General features: G+C 48.3%; 1 protein-coding gene across 7 annotated transcripts in view; it reads right to left on the reverse strand.

The window, feature by feature from the left end:
• Positions 1-24,162, reverse strand: part of LOC134354606 (BRD4-interacting chromatin-remodeling complex-associated protein-like) — a 168,575-nt gene continuing 144,413 nt past the window's right edge. For all 7 annotated transcript variants that reach the window (XM_063063609.1, XM_063063608.1, XM_063063607.1 and 4 more), the window contains 5 exons: positions 22,412-22,473; positions 18,699-18,847; positions 8,855-8,949; positions 3,195-3,297; positions 1-1,142 (listed from right to left, as the gene is read on the reverse strand). In XM_063063609.1, the coding sequence (XP_062919679.1) occupies positions 4-1,142; positions 3,195-3,297; positions 8,855-8,949; positions 18,699-18,847; positions 22,412-22,473 (1,548 nt within the window). In that variant the 3' untranslated portion in view covers positions 1-3. The remainder of the gene's footprint in view (positions 1,143-3,194; positions 3,298-8,854; positions 8,950-18,698; positions 18,848-22,411; positions 22,474-24,162) is intronic.

Raw genomic sequence — 24,162 nt, forward strand, 5'->3', positions numbered from 1 at the left:
GAGTCATCTGGTGTAAGTCCTCGCTCCGAGGCCTCCGTTGCGATTGGGGGCAAGGTAGCTGTCGGGGTGCGGGGCGGGGGAGAAGGGTGAGGAGTTCATCTCCGAGGAGGGGTAGGGAGACGAGACGGGGTTCTGAGCAAGAGACGACTGTGGCTGCCGCAGGTTCAGGATGCTGTCGATGGCGCTCTGCAAGTGTTCGGTCAGGGTGTCGTCCTGAGGGCTGTCGCTGGAGAAGCTGGCGTTGTCCATGTCTAACGACTCTGACTTGGTCCTCTTGGGGGGTGGGAGGGCGAGCTCCCAGGAGCCGTCGGGGGGCTCCGCTTTCAGAATGCCACGTACCAGCTCTCCCTCGACGCCAGCCAGCCCGCCCATGCCGTCTGTTGCCTTCCCCCCAGGGAGCTCCTCCGGCTGGGCACCGGCAGAAGTCACGGCGGGCGGGGGAGGATGCGTGTGCGTCCGAGACTTTCTGCTGTCTGACTCTGGCCTGCTCCCCCGGGCAGTCCTGGGCTTACAGCTGGCGATCACGCTCCTGGCCGGCGCCTCTCCCCTGGGCGGGCCCTCCCTCCTGCTGTCCTCCGGCTTCGGGGGAGCCACCGGCGGCGGTGGTGAGGGGTCTGCCGCAGTCCGGTCAGAGGGGAGAGGCGTCCCACCTTCCCGAGGGCTCCTCCTGGACGGCAGCTTGCAGAGGCTGGCTGAGGTGGGTGACGGGGAGGAGTGCTCCAGGCTCCCATTCATCTGGCGCGCCGTGGCCGCTGGACACTCGGTCCCAGGGGTGACAGCGCTGCCGGGCTGGTGCACGGGGTCCAGCGCCGTGTTGTGCACCACCTTGCTCAGCCCGGCCTCCTGCTTGATCTTCAGCTTCAAGCCGATGCGGCTCCTTGCCTCGTAGGTCTTGATGGGGGGCGGCCGGCTGCGAGCTCGCAGGGTGTCGTCGTCCCCGTCCTGTGGGGGCGGGACCCGTGCCCACGACACCGAGGGAGAGCCCCCCGCGTGCTTGATCACCAGCTTGGTGGGGTGCAGGGGCGTAGCGCTCTGCACAGACGGAAGCCGGGGGGCTTCCAGCGAGGCTGTCGTGGTGCAGAGGGGCGGAGATGAAGAGGTAGTAAGATTGTGCGATCTGGACGAAGAGGCCACATATTCATCTAAAGTGGTGGTTGGGGGAGAGGGAGAATAAAAAAGGCAAGTTACTCTTCGGACAATTTATATTTTCTTTTAAAACTCACCCCCCTCCTCCCTCATCATGTGGATTTTAAAATTCAATAGTTCTGTTTAATATCAGAGAATGTACAGTATCCAGCATGAAACTCTTACTCTTCACAGACATTCACAAAACATATGAAAATTTCAAAGAATGCATGACAGAAAAACGTCAGAACCCCAAACCCCTCCCCCTCAAGCAGCAAAACATCAACCCCCCCCCATTCCAGCAGGAAGCATCAGCCCCTCCCACCACCTTCAAGCAAGCAATGGCAAAGCCCCCATAAGAGACCATGACCTAGGTGTATCAAAATCTACAATCCATAACCCAGCACTTTGACATGCCTCAGGTTCTCTCTCTCACAATAGCAAGGGAGAGAGAGATGTCACTCCTTCTACCGCGAGAGGGGAGACCAACACATTCTATCAGAAGAGTAGATTTGCTCAATTGGTCGCACGTACATCAAAACATAGTTCCGCGCCAACGACCAAAGCAGTTTGGTGCCAATGTAGCGTGCCCACCCCACAACTCGCTAGCCCTAATCCACATGCCTTTGGACTGTGGGAGGGAACTGGAGCACCCCTCAATTCTTCTTCAGTTTGAGAAGTGAATTCAAGATGTAGTTTCTAGGGGGGCACTGTAACGTAGGTTAGCACAACGCTTTACAAAACCAGCGACCCGGGTTCAATTCCCACCGCTGTCTGTAAGGAGTTTGTACGTTCACCCCGTGACCGCGTGGGTTTCCTCCGGGTGCTCTGGTTTCCTCCCCCAGTTCAGACCTACCAGTTGGTAGGTGAATTGTCCAGTGATTAGACCAGGGTTAAATCAGGGGATTGTTGGATGGTGTGGCTCAAGGGCTAGAAGGCTGATTCTGCACTGTACCTTCATAAATAAATGAATAAACTGATTTGTCAGGAGTGCATTGAATGAAATACCTTGTGCCAACATAGCATTACACCCATATGACCAATTAACCCGCTAACCCGTATGCTTTTGGACTGCGGGAGGAAACCAGAGCACCCGGAGGAAACCCACACGGTCACGGGGAGAACATACAAGTTTCTCACAGACAGCGGCAGGAATTGAACCCCGATCACTGGCGCCTTAATAGCATTATGCTCACGTGCCGCCCCTGTAACCCACAGAGTCTTTGGAAAAAGAACAGGATGAATATTTGTAAACTGTGGGGGGTGGGGGGGGGGAGGTGAATTAGCTGAGGAAGGAGGGACTTTATCTGAGGCTCTGAACGTGTCAAATACGCTACTTCTGCCAGCCGGCCGACCCTGCTGTGAACAGCTGAGATTCTGTCTTCACATCTGGAACTGCTGGTATTCATGATGAGGTAGTAAACTGGATTAGACACTGGCTTAGTGGGAGAAGCCAGAGACTGGTAGTAGATGGTTGCCTCTCTGACCGGAGGCCTGTGACTAGTGGTGTGCCGCAAGATTCGGTGCTGGGTCTGTTGTTGCTTGTCATCTATACCAACAATCCGGACAATAACGTGGTAAGCTGGATCAGCAAATTTGTGGATGACACCAAGATTGGGGGTGTAGTAGACAGTGAGTAAAATGATCATGGCTTGCGGCAGGATCTGTAAAAAATGGGCTGGTGGAATGCAATGCAGACAGGTGTGAGGAGTTGCACTTTGGGAGGACCAACCAGGGTAGGACTTCCACGGTGAGTGGGAAGGCAGGGAAGTGGGGTAAAGCAGAGGGATCTTGGAATACAGGTCCATAATTCCTTGAACGCGACGTTGATGGGGTTAGGCAGAATTATACTCTGGCACTGAGTGGATGGGTCGAAAGGCCAGTTTCTGTGCTGTCACGTCCCCCTGACCCAGCAACTGTCACCACTGGGCAATGGCCAGGTCCCCCCCACCCCGAGATCCTTTCAGTGCTCGACTCCGACCGAGATGTTCCAGAGTGGTCAACTCTGGGTCGGCTAGGTCAGAGGGAGCGGCCAAAGATCACACGATCGCCACGGTCACACATCTTACCAGGTTTCTCCTTCGCCAACTGCTTATCCGTGGAGAGGGATGTTTTCTCTTCCTGGATGAACATCCTGTCTATCATCACCATCTCCGCCGAGGGACTCAGCCTCTGGAAATTCAGAAGACCCACAAGAGACAGGAGCAGAATTAGTCCGTTTGGCTGATTTATTAACCCTCTCAATTCTCCTGCCTGCTCCCCTGTAACCTTTGATACCCTCACTAATAAAAAAAAACCTGGCAACCTCCGCTTTAAATATACTCAATGACTTGGCCCCACAAATGTCTCTAGCAATGATTCACCACTCTCTGGCTAAAGAAATTCCACCTCATCTCTGTCCTAAAGGGACACCTTTTCCACTGGTGTCCACTGTCTGTCCTCCCCAGCAGTGCTGCAGATCAGAGCACAGCCCCTCCCCACTCCGAACCAGGCTCCATACTAATGCTTCCCTCCAATTTTAACCACTTTCTGCCCAGGGTTCTAGATCACTGCCTCCCCCCCACCCTGTTCAGCACCCATGAGGTAGGTAGCGCTGTAATCGGAAGGAATCGCTCCTCCTCTCCGTCCAAAGCGGCCCGTCCCCACACTCTCAGACTCCACCTGATTGTGTGACCCTCCAGTCCAGGACAACTAGCTCACCAACCCCCCCCCCCCCCCCCAGATTCAGATTTATCACTAGAACATACTGCACAAGAACAGGCCCTTTAGCCCACAATGTTTTGCCGAACCAGCTAAGAAGCAAATAAAACAAAAACAAACACTAATCTCTCCTACCTACAACCGTGTTCCTCCGTCTTCCTATATCCACGTGCCTATCAGATGTCTTTTAAAAGCCTCTAATGTATTTGGCTCTACCACTGTACCAGGCAGCATATTCCAAACATCCACCACTCTCTGAGTAAAAAATTAACCCTCACATCCCCCTGGAACCTACCCCCTCTCACCTTCAATGCACGCCCTCTGGTATTAGACATTCCTATCCCGGGAAACAGATGCTCCTTGTCTACTCCAGCATAGTCTTACAAACCTCTATCAGATTAGCTCTCAGTCTCCGCCGCTCCAGAGAAAATAAACCAAGTTTATCCAGCCTCTCGTGATAGCACATTCCCTCAAAACTTCTCAAGCTCTTTTCTGGTTTCTTTATAATCCTCATGTGCTCCGTTTGATCCCAACTTCTGAAGCTTTACATAATTTTACTTTTCCTTTTCTTTCTTGACTGAATTCATCACCGCTTTGGACATCCAAGGTTCTCTTAACTTTCCATCCCTGTCCTTTCTTCTAACAGAAACATGTCTTTCCTGTACTCTGTGCAATTGGTCTTTAAACACCCTCCACATGTCTGATGTGGACTTCACTGAAAAGCAGGTGTTTCCAATGAACTCTCCTCAGTTCCTGCCTAATGCCCTCGTAAGTTGCCCTATCCTAATTTAAGACTCTCCTGCAAGGACCATACCTATCCTTATCTGTACCTATCCTGAAAGTTAAGGAGTTGTGGTCACTGTTCCCTAACTGCTCGCCCACTGAAAGGTCAGTCACCTGGCTAAGTTCAATACCCAACATCCGTCCAGTACAGCCCCTCCCCTCGAAACACAGAGTGAAATGCTTCATTTGTGTTAACAACCAACACAACCCCAAGGGTGTGCTGGGGGGGGGGGGTGGTGGTGGAAGGGAAAAAACACCCCTTATTTTTCCAGACTTCACAACCCGATATCCCCCCCTGCACCCATGTTCCAGGCAGAGCTCATCTTTTTAGAAATAGACTGGCCAGGGGTACATGTTATTTTATTCCCCCCACCCCCCTGCTCTCTGGCGTAACATAGGGACTGTGTGAGTACTGAGATCCGTGTCAACTCAGGTCCAGCAGAGCAAATCTCCCGAGCTGCTGCTGTCCTGGTCCCGAATGATGGAGATCCACGGGGCCATGCGACCAACCCCACCTGAGCCTTTACTGAGACTGACCCAGCTCTGTGCCTGGCACAGGTCTGGCAGATTCCTCACTCATGTTAGTGCCTGCCACGTCAGAGGTGGGTCCTTTACACAGAGAGTGGTGGGTGCATGGCACGCCCTGCCAGGGGTGGTGAGAGGCAGAGGCATTTGAGACATTTAAGAAACACTTAGATCGGTACAAGGATAAAAGAAAATGTGAGGTCTATGTAGGAAGGAAGGGTTATATTGATCTTGGAGTGAGCTAAAATGTCGGCACAACATTGTGGACTGAGTGGCCTGTACTGTGCTGCGTGTTCGATTCTGCAGGTTGGTAGAGATCCAACAAGGAACATTTAAGAGATTCTTGGACAGGCACACGGATGATAGAAAATGCAGGGTTATGTAGGAGGGAAGGGTTAGATTGATTTTGGAGTAGGTTAAAAGGACAAAACAATATTCTGGGTCGAAGGGCCTGTAGTGTTGTTTGTTCTAACTATAAGCGCCTCTATCCTGGACAATGGAAAACTTGGCAAGTTTGGAAGATGTAAAGGATAAATCAAAAGATTCAGTCAGTCAACACCAGCATAACCCTGAAGTAAAAAGGGTGAGATGTTTGTGGAAGGACCGTCACCCAGAACTATCAGCACTGACCTGTGATCTGACTTTCCCCCATATCCCACCTCAGAACTATCAGCTCTGACCTGTGGGAGCTCATTTTTCTCCATGTCCCACCACAGAACTATCATCTCTGACCTGTGGGAGCTCCCTTTCCCCCATGTCCCATCTCAGAACTATCAGCTCTGACCTGTGATCTCACTTTCCCCTATATCCCACCTCAGAAATATCAGCTGTGACCTGTGATCTCACTTTCCCCCATATCCCACCTCAGAAATATCAGCTCTGACCTGTGATCTCACTTTCCCCCATGTCCTACCTCAGAAATATCTGCTCTGACCTGTGATCTCACTTTCCCCCATATCCCACCTCAGAACTATCAGCTCTGACCTGTGATCTCACTTTCCCCCATATCCCACCTCAGAAATATCAGCTCTGACCTGTGATCTCACTTTCCCCCATGTCTTACCTCAGAAATATCAGCTCTGACCTGTGATCTCACTTTCCCCCATGTCCTACCTCAGAAATATCTGCTCTGACCTGTGATCTCACTTTCCCCCATATCCCACCTCAGAACTATCAGCTCTGACCTGTGATCTCACTTTCCCCCATATCCCACCTCAGAAATATCAGCTCTGACCTGTGATCTCACTTTCCCCCATGTCTTACCTCAGAAATATCAGCTCTGACCTGTGATCTCACTTTCCCCCATGTCCTACCTCAGAAATATCTGCTCTGACCTGTGATCTCACTTTCCCCCATATCCCACCTCAGAACTATCAGCTCTGACCTGTGATCTCACTTTCCCCCATATCCCACCTCAGAAATATCAGCTCTGACCTGTGATCTCACTTTCCCCCATATCCCACCTCAGAACTATCAGCTCTGACCTGTGATCTCACTTTCCCCCATATCCCACCTCAGAAATATCAGCTCTGACCTATGGGAGCTCCCTTTTCCCCATGTCCCAGCACCGAACTATCAGCTCTGACCTGTGATCTCACTTTTCCTCTTGTCCCACTGCAGAAACCACAGATGTTGCACTGCAGTACTTCAAGGACTGCTGCCTGAGGCCTTCTCTTGCAGTTGAGACACTAACTCCCAAGGCAGTGCTTTGACAATCAGGAGGGATCTCTTATCCAGCATTAATCTTTTATCCAGCATCATGAAACTAGGTTCCCCACTGGTGGGTGATTTCTGTGCATCAACCAGCCGTCATCACAGCAGACTTGCTGCCTGTTACGTTGCTGGTGTTTAGGGAGCAATGAAGGTCCCCCATCTCCGGCGGTGTTCAGGGCTTCCTTCATCATGTCAGTAGCTTCCTCTCGGTTTTCACTCCTGTCAGTCATGCAAGTCCCGGGTGGAGACTCAGGGATACCATTACACTCAGATGTAGAAGGATTCTTCACTGCTGTTTCCGTAACAATTTTGTTTGACCAGTCAGGGTTGTAAGCCCTGAGCTGAACACCCGAACTGAAGGACCAGTGGACCACTCTTAGTCTGGTCTCTACCCTTTGACCTGTTTGGCATGGGTAGTTAAGAAAGCTTATGGGGTGTTAGCTTTCATAAGTCGAGGGATAGAGGTTAAGAGTCGTGAGGTAATGATGCAGCTCTATAAAACTCTGGTTAGGCCACACTTGGAGTACTGTGTCCAGTTCTGGTCACCTCACTATAGGAAGGATGTGGAAGCATTGGAAAACGTACAAAGGAGATCTACCAGGATGCTGCCTGGTTTAGAGAGTATGGATTATGATCAGAGATTAAGGGAGCTCGGGCTTTACTCTTTGGAGAGGAGGAGGATGAGAGGAGATATGATAGAGGTGTACAAGATAGTAAGTGGAATAGATAGAGTGGATAGCCAGCGCCTCTTTCCCAGGGCACAACTGCTCAATACAAGAGAACATGGCTTTAAGGTAAGGGGTGGGAAGTTCAAGGGGGACATTAGAGGAAAGTTCTTTACTCAGAGAGTGGTTGGTGCGTGGAATGCACTGCCTGAGTCAGTGGTGCAGGCGGATACACTAGTGAAATTTAAGAAACTACTAGACAGGTATATGGAGGAATTTAAGTTGGGGGGTTATATGGGAGGCAGGGTTTGAGGGCCGGTACAACATTGTGTGCTGTGCTATGTTCTATGGAAGAGAGAGCCACAGCATCAAGGCCTGACTCCAGCCAACATACAGTGGCCCTCCGGGTCACCGAGGCATGCAAGCTTCCAAACACTACAACAAGGTTGTTGTCCTCTTGGTGGAACACAACAAGAGATTCCACTTTACTGTTTAACACAGTGCTCTGGGACATTCTGCAAAGACACCAGTGCACAAACCCCTACCTTAAAAGATTCTGCAGATGCTGGAAATCTAGAGCAACACACACAAAATGCTGGAGGAACTCAGCAGGTCAGGCAGCGTCTATGGACAGGAATAAACAGTCGATGTTTCTGGCCAAGACCCTTCATCAGGACAATCCCTGCTTGCTTCATCACGTTGATTCTCCAATTACTCATGACAATGCTATCCTGCTATTTTAGCAAACATTTTCCATTTATTGAATGTTCCTCTTTGATCAGCACCACTCTGATAAACATTAGGAATGCCTCTCAAATCTGCTTCCAGCCTGGATACCAAGTCCGGGTCTCAAGCCACAAGGGTGTCTTTAGGTTTAAGGATCCCCCTGCAGACCTCCATTCCCTGCACCGGTGAAATTTCAGCCACAAACAGTGAACCACAACCATGGTTGCTTCAGATTGGAACCAGGCTCACACCAACCTGCATCCCTGATGAAGGTTCCCGGCCCAAAATATTGCCAGTTTATTCCTTTCTATAAATGGGTGCCTCACCTGCTGTGTTCCTCCAGCATTTTGTGTGTGTTCCCCTGAACTTCATTATTCTGGGCTGGGTTCCCAGGACGTTCAGATGGGACACCTAATTACCTGATGGAAGGCCTTGGCCCAAAATGTCAACTGCTTATTCCCCCTCCATAGATGCTGCCTGACCTGCTGATTCCTCCAGCACGCTGTGTGCATTGCACCTAATTACCTTCCAACCCCTCCCCAGTAACGGACGGGAACATCTGCGCACCCCACCACTGCCACGGAAGGCTTCCACATGGTAGAAGTAGAAGGTGTTACCCTGGCCTCCTCGAAGAGCAGCATCCTGTATTTGTGTAGCATCGCCTGGGTTCTTTTCAATAACTGGGTCGAAACCGCCTCAAACTCCTCGTCCACTGAAAGGAAAAGAAACAAATTCACATCACGTAAATACAATGAAAGCATTTTAGTTTTGGTTAGAATCTCACAAACCTCCCAAAACTTCCACTGAACCAGTGTGGATAACTTCACTCACCACAATGAGCCTCAGGTCCCACACCACCAGGTTCAGGAACAGTTATTACGCCCTCAACCATCAGGCTCCTGAACCAGTGTGGATAACTTCACTCACCACAATGAGCCTCAGGTCCCACACCACCAGCTTCAGGAATGGTTATTACCCTACAACCATCAGGCTCCTGAACCAGTGTGGATAACTTCACTCACCACAATGAGCCTCAGGTCCCACACCACCAGGTTCAGGAACATTTATTACCCCTCAACCATCAGGCTCCTGAACCAGTGTGGATAACTTCACTCACCACAATGAGCCTCAGGTCCCACACCACCAGGTTCAGGAACAGTTATTACCCCACAACCATCAGGCTCCTGAACCAGTGTGGATAACTTCACTCACCACAATGAGCCTCAGGTCCCACACCACCAGGTTCAGGAACATTTATTACCCCACAACCATCAGGCTCCTGAACCAGTGTGGATAACTTCACTCACCACAATGAGCCTCAGGTCCCAGACCACCAGGTTCAGGAACATTTATTACCCCTCAACCATCAGGCTCCTGAACCAGTGTGGATAACTTCACCCACCTCAACAGAACTGATTCCACAACCTACAGACTCACTTTCAATGACTCGACAACTCATGTTCTCAGATTCTTAACTATCTATTTAGATATTTATTTATGATTAATTATTTTATTTGCACAGTTTGTCTTCTTTTGCACATTGGTTCTTTGTCAGACTTTGTGTGTAGTTTTTCACTGATTCTATTGTATTTCTTTGTTCCGTCGTAAATGTCCTCAAAATAAGAATCTTAAGGTAGTTAATGGTGATATATGTGTACTTTGAACTTAAACTTTTGTAGTTTGAGTCCTGTCATCATTACTGGTTCGAAAAGTTAAGTTCCCTAAAGGTTGAGTCAGTGGTGCGATGTTAGCATTCATTTCAAGAGGACTAGAATATAAAAGCAAGGATGTAATGTTGAAGCTTTATAAAACACTGGCAAGGCCTCATTTGGAATATTGTGAACAGTTTTAGACCTCTTATTTCAGAAAAGATGTGCTGACAATGGAGAGAGTTCAAAGAAGGTTCTTGGCAATGATTCTGGGATTGAAAGGCTTGTCATATGAAGAGTATTTTGATGGCTCTAGGCCTCAAGTAACTGGAATTCAGAAGAATGAGGGCTACTGAATGTTTGACAGGCCTCGATAGAATGGATTTTCTTTAGCCAGAGAGTCTGTGAATTCACTGCCACAGATGGCTGTGTAGGCTAGGTCATTGGGTGTATTGAAGGCAGAGGTTAATAGGTTCTTGATTAGTCAGAGCATGAAGGGATACAGGGAGAAGGCAGGAGATTGGGGCTGAGAGAGAAAATGGATCAGCCATGATGAAATGGCAATGGACCTAATGGCCTAATTCTGCTCCCATATCTTATCATGTGAAAAGACAGGAACTCCCTCCCCAACAGCATTGGTTCAAGAAGGCAGCTTACACCCTGCCCCTTCTCAAGGGGCAATAACAGGCGACCTTGACAGACACTCCCAACTTGAAAATGAAGGTGAGGAGAGGGATGCTGAGAGCATATCCCTGCCAATCACACCTTTGGATCCCGATAATTTCACGATCCAAAGTCTTATTGGGAGTCAAGATTGAGACACAAAACCTTTTGCTAAGCAATTTTATTAAGTGTTACAAGAACAAATAATGAACAAAGAAAGCGAAGCCGACAAACAAAGAAAAGACAAAGAAAAGTGCAGTCATGGTGCTTTGATACTCAGATCGGAGATAACCCAAATTCCAATGATATCAAGTAGACAGATTTCAGCTGGTTGACAACTGCTACTGAAAACTAAGAAGCTTCCAGGAAAATACAGAAGGAATTATATCGTAATTGCTGGAAAATTCACTGAACAATTACATGTATATCATCTTGTGCCATGTCGTACAATGTGGGCGATCATGGGCTTTCAGTGACCATGATTGTTCTTGGCAAATTTTTCTACAGAAGTGGTTTGCCACTGCCTTCTTCTGGGCAGTGTCTTTACAAGACGGGTGACCCTGGCCATTATCAATACTCTTCAGAGATTGTCTGCCTGGCGTCAGTGGTCACATAACCAGGACTTGTGATCTGCACCGGCTGCTCATACGACCATCCACCACCTGCTCCCATGGCCTCATGTGGCCCTGATTCCGGGGGGGGGGGGGCGCTAAGCAAGTGCTACACCTTGCCCAAGGGTGACCTGTAGGCTAGCAAAGGGAAGGAGTGTCTTACACCTCCTTTGCTGGAGATGTATCTCCACCCAGCTACCTGATTCAACAATAATAAAGAATTATATTAAAAAATGTTAGAGGTTGGAATACAGATATGGAATACATGAATGCCAGCATGCACTAACAATGTAAACCGCTTTATAAAAGTGGTTTAAAATGTTTACAATGCAGTGTAGTAACAGGTGCAACAGATAGAAGGGGGTGGGGGTGCTATACCTTGCCCCAGGGTGACCTGCAGATTAGTGGAAGGAAAGAGCACCTTATACCTCCTTTGGTAGAGATACATCTCCACCCTGCCACCCGAACATGTATATAGTTCAAAGTTTAAAGGACATTCATTATCAAAGTATGTATAGATTCTACAACCTTGAGATTTATCTCCGTACAGGCAGCCACAAAACAAAGAAGTCCAAAAGAACCCATTAAAAAAACCGTCAAACACCCAATGTGCAGAGAGAGAGAGAAAAAACCGAACCGTGGAAACAATACAAATAAGCAAGTAGTGAATCCTCAGACACGAAGCCCAGAGCAGCTGGAGCGGAGCAACAGCCTCAGCTCTGAAACAGTAGATGATTGTATAAAAATACAAACAAACACAGGAATTTTAAACTACAAGAAAAATACCAATTCCACAACACCTCCCCTCCTCATCTCTACCACAGAGCCTGACATGGTGCCAGAGCATACCCACAGTGCTTGGCAGAAGAACCCAAGCACGAAGAACAACACAAACCAGACAACAGCAAAACGAGCCCCTTTCACACACACCCACCCACCTCCAGGCCTAAAGGCTTTTGCCTCAGTCACTCAGGCCTGCAGTTAGCTATTTAACCACAACAGCCTCCTGCTGCCCTCCCACCAGATATAGAATCAACCCAACCCAAAGTATTCCCAGGCAAGACTACCATCACAACCACAAGCTCGCGAGGACCAACAGGCCACTCAGTGCCTTGAGCCCACTCCACCATCAACAGGATTGCAGCCGATCTGAGATTTCTGTGGCCCACCTGCCACCTCATTCCCCAAAACCCCGATGAGAAGTCTATTCACTTCACACTTGGATATTCTGAGATCTCTGTCCTCTCTAGTCTTTGGGGCAAGGAGTTTGAGGTCCTCACAATTTTCAGAGATATTCTAGCTCACATTAGTCTTAAATGGGTGGCTCCTTATTAATGTTCAAGGTATGTTGATTACATACAAGAAATTCAACTAAATACTCTATTAACAACACTTTTTATGTGGAAAATCTTGGTAAATGACCACCGCAAACAATGAGGAGGCGAGTGAAGGCCAGGCCTATCCGAGGGTCAAAGCGTGCGGTTTGGAGGCAGAGTCAGAGTGAGGTCGAGACATGTTCTAGGAGAAGACGAGTTGGAGTTGGAATTGGAGATTTAGCTGGAGCACGCGGAGTGGAGAAAAGCTGAAGCAAAGTTGCCGCAGAGCCCGCCCACCTAAACCACGAGCAAGGCTCGATCCATCGAAGTGCAACGCCGACTCGGAAAGGTCCACCCGGTGCTAGAACAGTTTAAGTGCCAGGCCAGGCGGACTGAAAAGGCAAAGTGTCGGGACTGGAGGCAAGGGTCGAGCCAGTTCGTTTAACTCCGCTGTCCTCGTCGCCGAGGCACGCCATGCCCTGGCTGCTGCGGGATTCGTGTCCGCGATTTGCCCCTGTGTGATGGACTGAGGCTGAGACAATGGGCCCACTCCACCTTCAGGTCCATCGACTCAATTTCATTCTGAATGCTGCTGCCAGCTTTATTGTTTGCATGATTTGATTTGTTTTTTTTCCTCTCTGCGCATTGGGTTTTGGGTCTCCTTTATAAATTGGATTCTTTCAGGTTTCTTGCTTTGTGGCTGCCTGTAAGGAGATGAATCTCAAGGTTGTATCATTAACACATTCTTTGACAATAAAATGGCCTTTAAACTTTGGATTGCATTCACCGGCAGCCTGCTGCGGGCTTGTTGCTGGCAAAACCCATACACCATCAATCTACAGGTCATGACACTCAGAGACTATATTATATTATTTCAGTGTCGCTATATGTTTACTGTTATCTTGTATGTGCTTGGCACTGTGTGTGACTGTTGGGATGGCGTTTTGTATCTTGACTCCAGAGGGACGCTGTTTCATTTGGCTGTATTCATGGGCGTGCATGTACGGTTGAATGAGAATTAAACTTGAACTTAAACATCCTCTCCATATTTATTGTTTTTAGCCCTTTACATTTCAATCAGGTCACCTCTCATTCATCTATGAGTCGGATCCCAAGCTTTTCTTGATGGACTATCTCTTGATACCTGGAATTATCCAACTGAAATGCCCCAAACAATGAAATAACAACTTTGCTTTAAAAGGGCGGCCAAAATTAGAAACAGAAACATAGAAAACCTACAGCACAATACAGGCCCTTCAGCCCACAAAGCTGTGCTGAACATGTCTCTACCTGAGAAATTACCTAGGGTTACCCATAGCCCTCCATTTTTCTGAGCTCCATATATCTGTCCTGGAGTCTCTTAAAAGACCCTATCATATCTGCCTCCACCACTGTCACCAGCAGCAAATTCCACGTACTCACCACTCTCTGCGTAAAAAAACTTAACCCTGACATCTCCTCTGTACTTACTTCCAAGCACCTTAAAACTGTGCCTTCTCATGCTAGCCATTTCTGCTCTGGGAAAAAGCCTCTGACTATCCACACAATCAATGCCTCTCATCATCTTATACACCTCTATCAGGTCACCTCTCATTCCCCATCGCTCCGAATAAAAAAGGCCGAATTCAATCAACCTATTCTCATAAGACAGGCTCCCCAATCCAGGCAACATCCTCGTAAGTCTCCTCTGCACCCTTTCTATGGCTTCCACATCCTTCCTATAGTGAGCCGACCAGAACTGAGCACAGTACTCCAAGTGGGGTCTGACCAGGTCCAATATAGCTGCAACATTACCTCTCGACTCCTAAACTCAATCCTACGATTGATGAAGGCCAATGCACTGTATGCTTTCTTAACCGCAGAGTCAACCTGTGCAGCAGCTTTGAGTGTCCTATGGACTCAGACCCCAAGATCCCTCTGATCCTCCACACTGCCAAGAGTCTTACCATTAATACTATATTCTGTCATCATATTTGACCTACCAAAATGAACCACCTCACACTTATCTGGGTTGACCACCATTTGCCAGTTCTCAGCCCATTTTTGCATCCTATCAATGTCCCGCTGTAACCTTTGACAGCCCTCCACACTATCCACAACACCTCCAAACTTTGTGTCATCAACAAATTGTTCACATTACTATCGGTGCTGTCTCCTGGTGCCTTGTACAGTTGCAACAAGACATCTAATTCCTTAAATTAGGTCCAACATTGCATCAACCTTTCTACAACCTTCTGTACGTGTGCCAGCTTCTGAGCTTCATGCACAAGGACCCAAATTCCTGTTTCAGCTTGTTGCAATTTTTCGCCATTTAAATCATCCTGCCCTTCCTTCTAACGTTAACACAGTTCCCTTCATTACAATCCATTCAAAATCAAGTTCGAGTTTGTTTAATTGTCGTTCAACCATACACATGAACACAGCCAAATGAAAAAAAATGCTCTCCGGGGGCCAAGGTGCAAACACAGAAACGACAGCCACACCCAGCACAAGGCACATACAACACATATAATTATGATAGCAGAAAAACAGCCACAAAAAACCATAATAATAATAATGGAGCCCAAGTCTCCGAGTGTCACACCCTGTAGGTTAGTGATGCATGGATTTTGCCCTGGAGCCACATTTCTGCAAGAGCTAGCCTGCAGCAGTTCCAGCCTGTCTTTCACCGAGCCAACACTGGAGGACAGCACCGATAGAAGCTGCCAGCCCCAGTACACCACGGAATCCAGCAGCACACATCGAGCTCCGGCATCTCCTTCCCCGGCAGCCAGAACAGGTGACCCTGATCCATGAATGAAGGCCTGGTCCGTGCTACAACCAAAGTAAAGCCAATGGATTGGACTTGTAGTATTCTGCATTGCAATGTCCAACAGTGTCTTGTAAACACAACAAAAACAGCCAAGACAATCACCCACATCACCTCTGAAGCCTTCTTCTCTGGATGGCTGAAGCAGACTGTAACACGGTGCGCAACAAGTCCAGCAGTACTCAATGTCCTTGATAACTGGCCAAGATGGTGCCAGCGATCAATTTCTCGGGCAACAGCTTCCAGATAATCAATCCTCTTCTATGTCGTCTACTTATTCTTTTTATCTTAATTTTTTTTTGAAGTTGTTGGAGCCTGCGACTTACGGTCTGAGGTTTGATCTCGTGAGCTAGCACTCTGCTGTCCCCGAGAAAACTCCAGAAGAGAAATGCAAGAATGAGCTGCCACAAGAAGTTCAGAGACGAACTACTAACTGTCGTTCATATTGGCCTCTGTCAGTTCTACGTTTTTTTTCCTCGTGTTCTCACCCATTCTTGCTTGTTGCCGTTTGGCTGGCTGGGGGTTTGTGGTTTGATGATCTTGTTGCATGTCAGTGATCTGTGATTTTGTGCGGGAGGGGGTTGGGGGAGTTTGGGGTTTGTGAATTTTTATTTTGTTTTTTTCTTTTTGTGCAGGGGGAATTGTATTTCTTTCAACTACTTCTGTGGTTTTTCTGTATCTTGTGGCTATCTGGAGAAGACAAATCTCAGAGTTGTATTCTGCATACATACTTTGATAATAAATGAACCTTTGAATCTTTGAACCAGCAGTGCTTGTAATCAGTGAAAAAGACATAAAGACCCAGCTGCACTCACCCCCATCATTGCAAAGTGCTTTGAGAGACTGGTTCTATCACACCTGAAATCCTGTCTGCCCACTACCCTGGACCCCCATCAATTTGCCTATCGCACCAACAGGTCAACAGAGGACACCATCTCCATGGCACTTCACTCTGCCCTGACCCACCCTGACAGCCCCAACGCTTACGTCAGAATGCTGCTCATTGACTTCAGTTCAGCATTCAATACTGTGATCCCCTCCAAGCTGATCGCCAAACTTCTCCAGCTTGGTATCAGCTCATCCCTCTGCAATTGGACCTTGGACTTTCTGACTAACAGACCCCAATCAGTTAAGTTAGACAACCTCTCCTCCTCCACTCTCCCCTGAACACCGGCGTGCCTCAACGCTGTGTGCTGAGCCCTCTTCTGTACTCCCTTTTCAACCGTGACTGTGCTCCTGTACATGGTTCTAACTCCATAATCAAGTTCGCAGATGACACCACGGTGGCTGATCTGATCAGAAGGGATGATGAAACGGCCTACAGGGACGAGGTCCAGCACCTGGCCGCATGATGTGCTGACAACAACCTGGCCCTTAACACCCAGAAGACCAAGGAGATCATTGTGGACTTCAGGCATGCTAGGAGCCACACTCTCGTCCCCATGTACATCAACAGAGCTGTAGTGGAGCGTGTATCAAGCTTCAAATTCTTTGGTGTCCACATTTCCGAGGATCTCACCTGGTCCCTGAACTCCTCCATCCTGATCAAAAAGGCGCAACAGCGTCTTTATTTCCTGCGGAGCGTCAAGAAAGCTCACCTCTGTCCCAGGATACCGCTGTACCATTGAGAGCATACTCACCAACTGCATCTCAGTGTGGTAGGGCAGTTGTCCTGTATCGGACCGCAAAGCACTCCAGTGTGTGGTGAAAACTGCCCAGCACCCAATCGCCCACCACTGAGAACATCTACCATAAACGCTGCCTGGGCGGGGCGAAAAGCATTATCAACGATGCATCTCACCCTAACCATGGACTTTTTACTCTCCTCCCATCCGGTAGGCGCTACAGGAGCCTCCGCTCCCGCACCAGCAGGCACAGGAGGAGCTTCTTCCCTGAGCCTGTGACCCTGCTGAACCTCACATCACAGCGCTAAGCAGTATTGCACCCATATTGTACTGTCTCAGCACTTTTATATTTGTGTGCTGTAGCACTTACTTTTTATTCGCAGTTATTTTGTAAATAACACTTAGTAATATTTTTAACTTATTTAATTTGCAGTTTGTCTTCTTTTGCACATTGTTTTTTGTCAGTCTTTGTGTGTAGTTTTTCATTGATTCTATTGTATTTCTGTTCCACTGTGAATGCCTGTAAGAAAATGAATCTCAAGGTAGAATATGGTGACACGAATGTACTTTGAAAATAAATTTACTCTTAAACGTGAGATTCATTTCCTTGCAGGCATTTACAGGAAAATAAAGAAATACTATTGAATTTATGAAACATTACACAGAGGTCTGTTCGGGAATAATTCAGAAGATGCGAAGCTTAGGTGGTTGATGGTTGAGTTGAGTTGAGTTGATCTCTGAACTTGGCAATTTACTTGCAAATGTTTTGTCACCGTACAAGGAGACATTGTCAGTGCGCAGTTGATTTTGTAGTGGGTGGGAGGGAGGAACAGAGTTAGTTACTTGTCGTGTTCTGTGTTGTTCTGCCAAGCATTATGGGCATGCTACGTTGGCACCAGCTCGTGTGGTGACACTTGTGGGCTGCCCATGGTTCACCATTAGGTTGTGTTGGTCATTGACACAAACGATGCAGTTCATTGAATGTTTTGATGTACGTGTGATAAATAAACCTGAATCCAAACCTCCAATGTGCAAAAGAAGCCAAACTGCGCAAATACAAAAAAAATAATACTGAGAACATGAGTTATGGACTCCTTGAAAGTGAGTCTGTAGGTTGTGGAATCAGTTCAGAGTTGAGGTGAGTGAAGTTATCCACACTGGTTCAGGAGCCTGATGGTTGTGGGGTAATAACTGTTCCTGAACCTGGTGGTGTGGGACCTGAGGCTCATCGTGGTGAGTGAAGTTATCCACACTGGTTCAGGAGCCTGATGGTTGTGGGGTAATAACTGTTCCTGAACCTAGTGGTGTGGGACCTGAGGCTCCTGTGCTTCCTTCCTGATGGTAGTGAGAAGAGAGCATGGTCTGGATGGTCAGGGTCCCTGATGATAGGTGCCTCTTTCTGGTGGCAGTGCTCATTACAGATGTTCTCAGTAGTGAGGAGGGCTTTGCCTGTGGTGGACTGGGCTCAATACACCACTTCCTGTAGAACTTTTCCATTCCTGGGCATTGGTGTTTCCATACCAGACCATGATGCTACCAGTCAATACACCCTCCACTCTGCACCTACAGAAGTTTGTCAAACTTTTAGATGACATGCCGAATCTGTGCAAAACTTCTAAGAAAGTAGAGGGGCTGCTGTGACTTTTTATGAAGATACTTATGGACCGGTCCCAGGACAGTTTCCTCTTTATGGTAACACCAAGGAATTTAAAGTTACTGACCCTCTCCACCTCCGATCCCCGAATGAGGATATGGGGGCTTTTGAGGAAGAAATCACTGTGGCATTACCTTTCCTGTGTTCTTCCACAGAGGGTAACGTTCCCTGGTACAGGTGGTATGGCAGAAGCCTGTGGACCATGTCCTGGTAAGATCGGAAGGGGGACTTGTAGTCCGGCTGGAGAACCGTGTCCTGATCCATTCGCAGTCGGTCCAGGAGCCTGTAACGAGGGCATAGGAATGTTGATTCAGGATAGCAGAGCAGAAATAGGAGCCCAAATATAACACCATCAGGAATTCCATGGGATCACCTTTCCCAGGGTGAGGAAAATGTGGGAAAACTTGGAGAAGGGTGGGTGCTGGTGTGGCAGGAACACCAGCATAGAGCAAAGGAACCAAATAGCCTTCTTCAATGGTTGTCAGTGTCTAATCACCCTGGGGTTCTTGCTCGTACATCAGAAGACCCGGAAGCCCTTCATTCTACCTCATCAGCCCAATCTCCATGTAGACTCAGCTGCCCAGAGGCACAGAAACAGGCCCTTCAGCCTATCTTTTTGACCATCCCATCTGATTCCATGTGCCGACATTAGGACTATATCTGCCCATTCCTTGTCTGTTGAAGTGTCTGTCTAAATGCCTTTTGAACGCATTGACTGTGCCTATGTTTTATTCCGAGATACGGTGCAGAACAGACCCTTCTGGCTCATGAGCCACACCAGCAAGAAAACGAACCCATTCAACCCTAGCCTAACCACAGAGGACAACATACAATGACCAATTAACCTACTCCCTGAAACGTCTTTGGACTGTGGGAGGAAACCGGAGCACCTGGAGGAAACCCAGACGCAGTCACGGGAAGGATGTACAAACTTCTTACAGGCAGTGTCGGAACCGAACTCCAAGCTCGATGCCCCGAGCTGCAACAGGTCACACTAAGTCACACTACTGTGGCGCCCAAAACTGATACCACCACCTCCTCTGGCAGCGAGTTCAGGAACTCTCTTTTCCCCCACCTGTCTCCTTCAAAACTCCTTCCTCTTAACTTAACCCTCTTGTTTTTAATCCTGAACGAGAAATGGATTCTGACAATCTACACTGTCAGAAGTCTCTTATGATTTTACATACGTCTAATCAGGTCACCCCTCAGCCATCTTGATTCCAGGAAAATAACAAGCCCAGCCTGTCCAAGACACAAGAGATTCTGCAGATGCTGGAAACCTTGAGCAACACAGACACAGACACACAGCTGAAGGAACTCAGCAGGTCAGGCAGCATCCAGGGAGACGAGTAAACAGTCAACGATTCAGGCCGAGATCCTTCATCAGGACTGGAAAGGAAGCGGGGGAGAAGCCAGAATAAGGTGGCTGGAGGGAGAGGACAAGCTGGCAGGTGATAGGTTCAAAGGTCAAATTTAATGTCAGAGAAATGTATACAATATACATCCTGAAATGCCAGATGAGGGGGAAGGTAGGTGCGTGGGACTTCCATGAAGGAAATACTGATCCCAAATGGCCAGGAGAGGAAGTGTATTCGCTCCCTCTACCTGACAGGACTCACAACACTTCAACTAGCTCCCCAGCTTCCACTGAACAGGGCAGAATGGTTTGCCAGTTCTCCAGGGCTTTTGTTAACACCTCCACCAGTGAAGTGTCCCACTACTGAACTGAAAACTGCATACTGCTAAACAAGATGCTGGAGGAACTCAGCAGGTCCTTGGAGAGGAATAAACAGTCAACATTTTGCTGGGAGGTGACAGGTAACGGGCTGAAGGAGGAGGAGAGGAGAATGGGAGAAAGGGGAAGGAGGAGGGAACCTGGAGGAGGTGATGGGAACGTGACGGGGAGGACGCACGAAATACTGGAGGAACTCAGCAGATCAGGCAGCATCTGTGGAGAGGAGTGAACAGACAATGTTTCAGGCCAAGAACCTTCATCAGGACAGGAAATGAAGAGGTCAGAAGCCAGAATAAGGTGGCTGAAGGGGTGGGAGAGGAAAGAGTCCCAGCTGACAGGTGAGAGGGTAGGTGGGTGAGTGGAACTTGTCTTTTCATCTCTGTGATGAAGGGTCATTGATCGGTTGAGATTTACTCAGATTCTCTCCCCACATACGCTGCCTGACCTTCTGAGCATTCCTGGTAAAATCTGCTTCTGTTTACACCTCTAACATTCTGCTGGAGTTCTGTGTGTTTTTAAATGCCCCTAACTCACTGGCACGAATATTTCACCCAGACACACAAGTTCCTTCTTAAACTGGCTTCTAATCCCTGATGGAGGGTCTCAGCCCGATATGTCGACTGTTTATTCCCCTCCATAGATGCTGCCTGACCTGCTGAACTCCTCCAGCACAACACTTTACAGTCCCCGCAACCAGGGGTTCAATTCCTGCCGTTGCCTGTAAGGACTGGGTACGTTCTCCACGTGACCACGTGGGTTTCCACCAGGTGCTGCGGTTTCCTCCCACAGTCCAAAGCCAGTTGGTAGGTTAACAGGGCATTGTAAATTGTCTGTGATCAGGCTAGGGTTAAATGGGGGATTGCTGGGTGGCGTGGCGTGAAGGGCTGGAAGGGCCTATTGCACACGGTATCTCAATAATTAAATAACTGAGGTGTGTGAATGTGTGCGTACGCATTCCCTCAGCTGCAGAATCTCTTGCAGCTGTTTTGTCGCATTGCATGCTTGTGGGATCTTGCTGTGCACCAGTGTGACAGACAGACAGACACACACAAAATGCCAGAGGAACTCACAGGTCAGGCAGCATCTGTGGAGGGGAATAAACAGTTGATATTTTGGGCCGAGACCCTTCGTCACGACTGGGAAGGAAAGGGCAAAGGGGGACAGAGCCAGAATAAGAAGTTGGTGGGGGGGGGGGGTTCAATGAGTGCAAGCTGGCAGGGTACAGGTGAAGTCAGGTGAGGGGGAAGGTGGGTGGTTGGGATTTCCATCAGAGAAGAACCCGATTCCAAATGGCTGGCAGGGGAAGTGTCTTCTCCCCCTCTACCTGACAGCAAACTCCCCACCTCCTTCTGAACAGGACAGAACGCATTCCCAGCGCTGCAGAGCTCCCGTTAACTAACACCCGAGCCCCTGCACCCACAAAGTGCCGGAGGAACTCAGCAGGCCAGGCAGCCTCTATCGAGAGGAATAATGAGTTGACATTTTGGGCCGAGACCCCTCATCAGGACCGGAAAGGGGAGGGGCAGAAGGCAGAATAACAAGATGGAGGTCTTAGGCGAGAGGGAAGGTAGGTGGGTTGGGAAGGCAATGAAGTGAGAAGCTGGGAGGTGAGATGTGGAAAAGATAAAGGGCTGAAGGAGGGATCTGGTAGGAGAAGAGAGTGGACCATGAGAGAAAGGGAAGGAGGACGGGAACCAGAGGGAGGTAAAAGGCAGGTAAACGGAAGAGAAGGGGCGAGAGGGGAGCCATAATGGGAAGTGAGAGAAGTGAAGTGGGGGGTGGTGAAGTGACTGGAATTGAAGAAAACAGTTCATGCCATCAGGTTGGAGGCTACCCGAACAGAGAAGTTCTCCATCCTGACAGTGGGCTCATCATGGCAGTACAGGAGGTCATGGACAGACATGTCGGAATGGGAATGGGGATTGGAATGAAAATAGGTGGCCACCAGGAAATGCTCCCCGCTGTGGATGGGGCGAAGGACTTGTTTGTACAAGTTCACAGTGCCAAGAGGTGGGGCAGGAGGACGCGATTCGAGAGCCACTGGATCCATCAGGAAAGAGAATTTTCTTTGTGGTTTCTGGCTGCCACTCGCTGAGGTAGGGTGCCACTTACACAGACTCCTTTGCCGGCTGAAGAGACGCTGCTGTCTTCAATCCTCCTAATTTACTCTCCATCTGTGAAGAAAAGCAAACAGTTCAATGCCCAACCACGTCAGTAGTCAGAATCAGGTTTATTGCCACTGACATATAGTACTATGCACAAGTCTTAGGTACGTACATATAGCTAGGGTGCCTAGAACCTTTGCACAGTACTGTAGTAATTCTGTGTATTGTTCTGTATCTCTGCCGCAAAAAAAGAAAAACAAATTCCATGACATGCCAGTGATGATAAACCTGATTCTGCTTTGGGACCCTATTGTGGGCTGAGAGTGTGAAGTGGGCAGGGAGAGGGGAATCGTGTTGGGAAAAAGGGGAAAGGAGAGGGGAAGGAGCGGGAAGCACCAGAGAGACTTTCTATAATGAACAATAAACCAATTGCTTGGAATCAAATGACCTTGCCTGGTGTCTCAGGGCTGGGTGAGTCTACATCCGCACCACTCCTGCCCCTGGCACTCCTTCTCTGCCACCTGTCCCGTGGCACTCCACCCTCACCATTCCCAGCATCCTTTGCTCCCACCAGATGCACAAACTCGCTCACTGCTCCACGTTGACAAATACAGTCCTGCTCGGCACCCTAGTTTTTCTATATATATATATATATATACACTTAAGACTTTTGTGCAATACTGTATGTCATCAAATTTGTTGTTTTTGTGGCAGCAGTTCCGTGCAAGACAAAAATATTACTGTAACTCACAACAATAAAATTAACAAATAGTGCAAAGAGGAGTAATAGTGAGATAGTGTTCATGTGCTCATGGGCTGTTCAGAAATCTAATGCTGGTAGGGAAGAAGCTGTTCCTAAAAAAATTAGGAGTGTGCCTTCAGGCTCCTGTACCTCTTCTCTGACGGTAGTAATGAGAAGAGAGCACATTCTGGGTGGTGAGGGTTCTTACTGATCGATGCTACCTCCTTGAGGTATCCCCTTTTGACGATGCCCTCAGTGGTGGGGAGGCTAGTGCCCCTGGTGGAGCTGGCTGAGTCAACAACTCTCTGCAGCTCTTTCTGATCCCGCGCAGTGGCCCCTCCATACCAGACAGTGATGTAACCAGTCAAAATACTCTCCACCATAATCTGTAGACATTTGCTCGGGCCTTTGGTGGAGGGAACTCACAGGGAGTTGATAGGGAATACTGAATAGCAGTGGCCCAAGGTTGCTGCACAGCGAGCATCAGGTCCTGGGTTGCCAGGTCATCCCACCACTCTACAATTCCTAGCTTCCTCTCTGGTATGAGTTAATGCTTCAGGTCAGCGAGTCCCTTCTCACGGGATAAAGGGACTGTTGGAATCAGTTGTTTATGTTTTTAATTGAGTATTAATGATTTTTTTTGAGCAAGACTGAATCTGTAGTTTTACTAACATACTCTAACCTGCATGTTTCACAATATGTGGTGTTGGACTCCACCTACTGGTGGAAACACAATATGACATTTCATCACCTTCTATTTTTTTCATTGGCTGAATGTTACACAGGTGTAGATGTTTATCTTCCAATAGCCCCGCCCTTATCTCAGGAATTTGCCTCACTCAGTATCAAAGTGTCTGTTCCTGCAAAAATTGCCATCTTAGTTCTCTCTGTTCTTAGTTCTTTAGATTCATGTGTTCTGTATCTTTGTTTTAAGCTTTCAGTAAGTGATTGTGAAGCAACAAGTTTTCAACTCATTCTCGGACTCCTAAAAGAATCTGCGGATCAGAAATCACCAG

This window comes from Mobula hypostoma, chromosome 12 (assembly GCF_963921235.1).
Source record: "Mobula hypostoma chromosome 12, sMobHyp1.1, whole genome shotgun sequence".
Taxonomy (NCBI): domain Eukaryota; kingdom Metazoa; phylum Chordata; class Chondrichthyes; order Myliobatiformes; family Myliobatidae; genus Mobula; species Mobula hypostoma.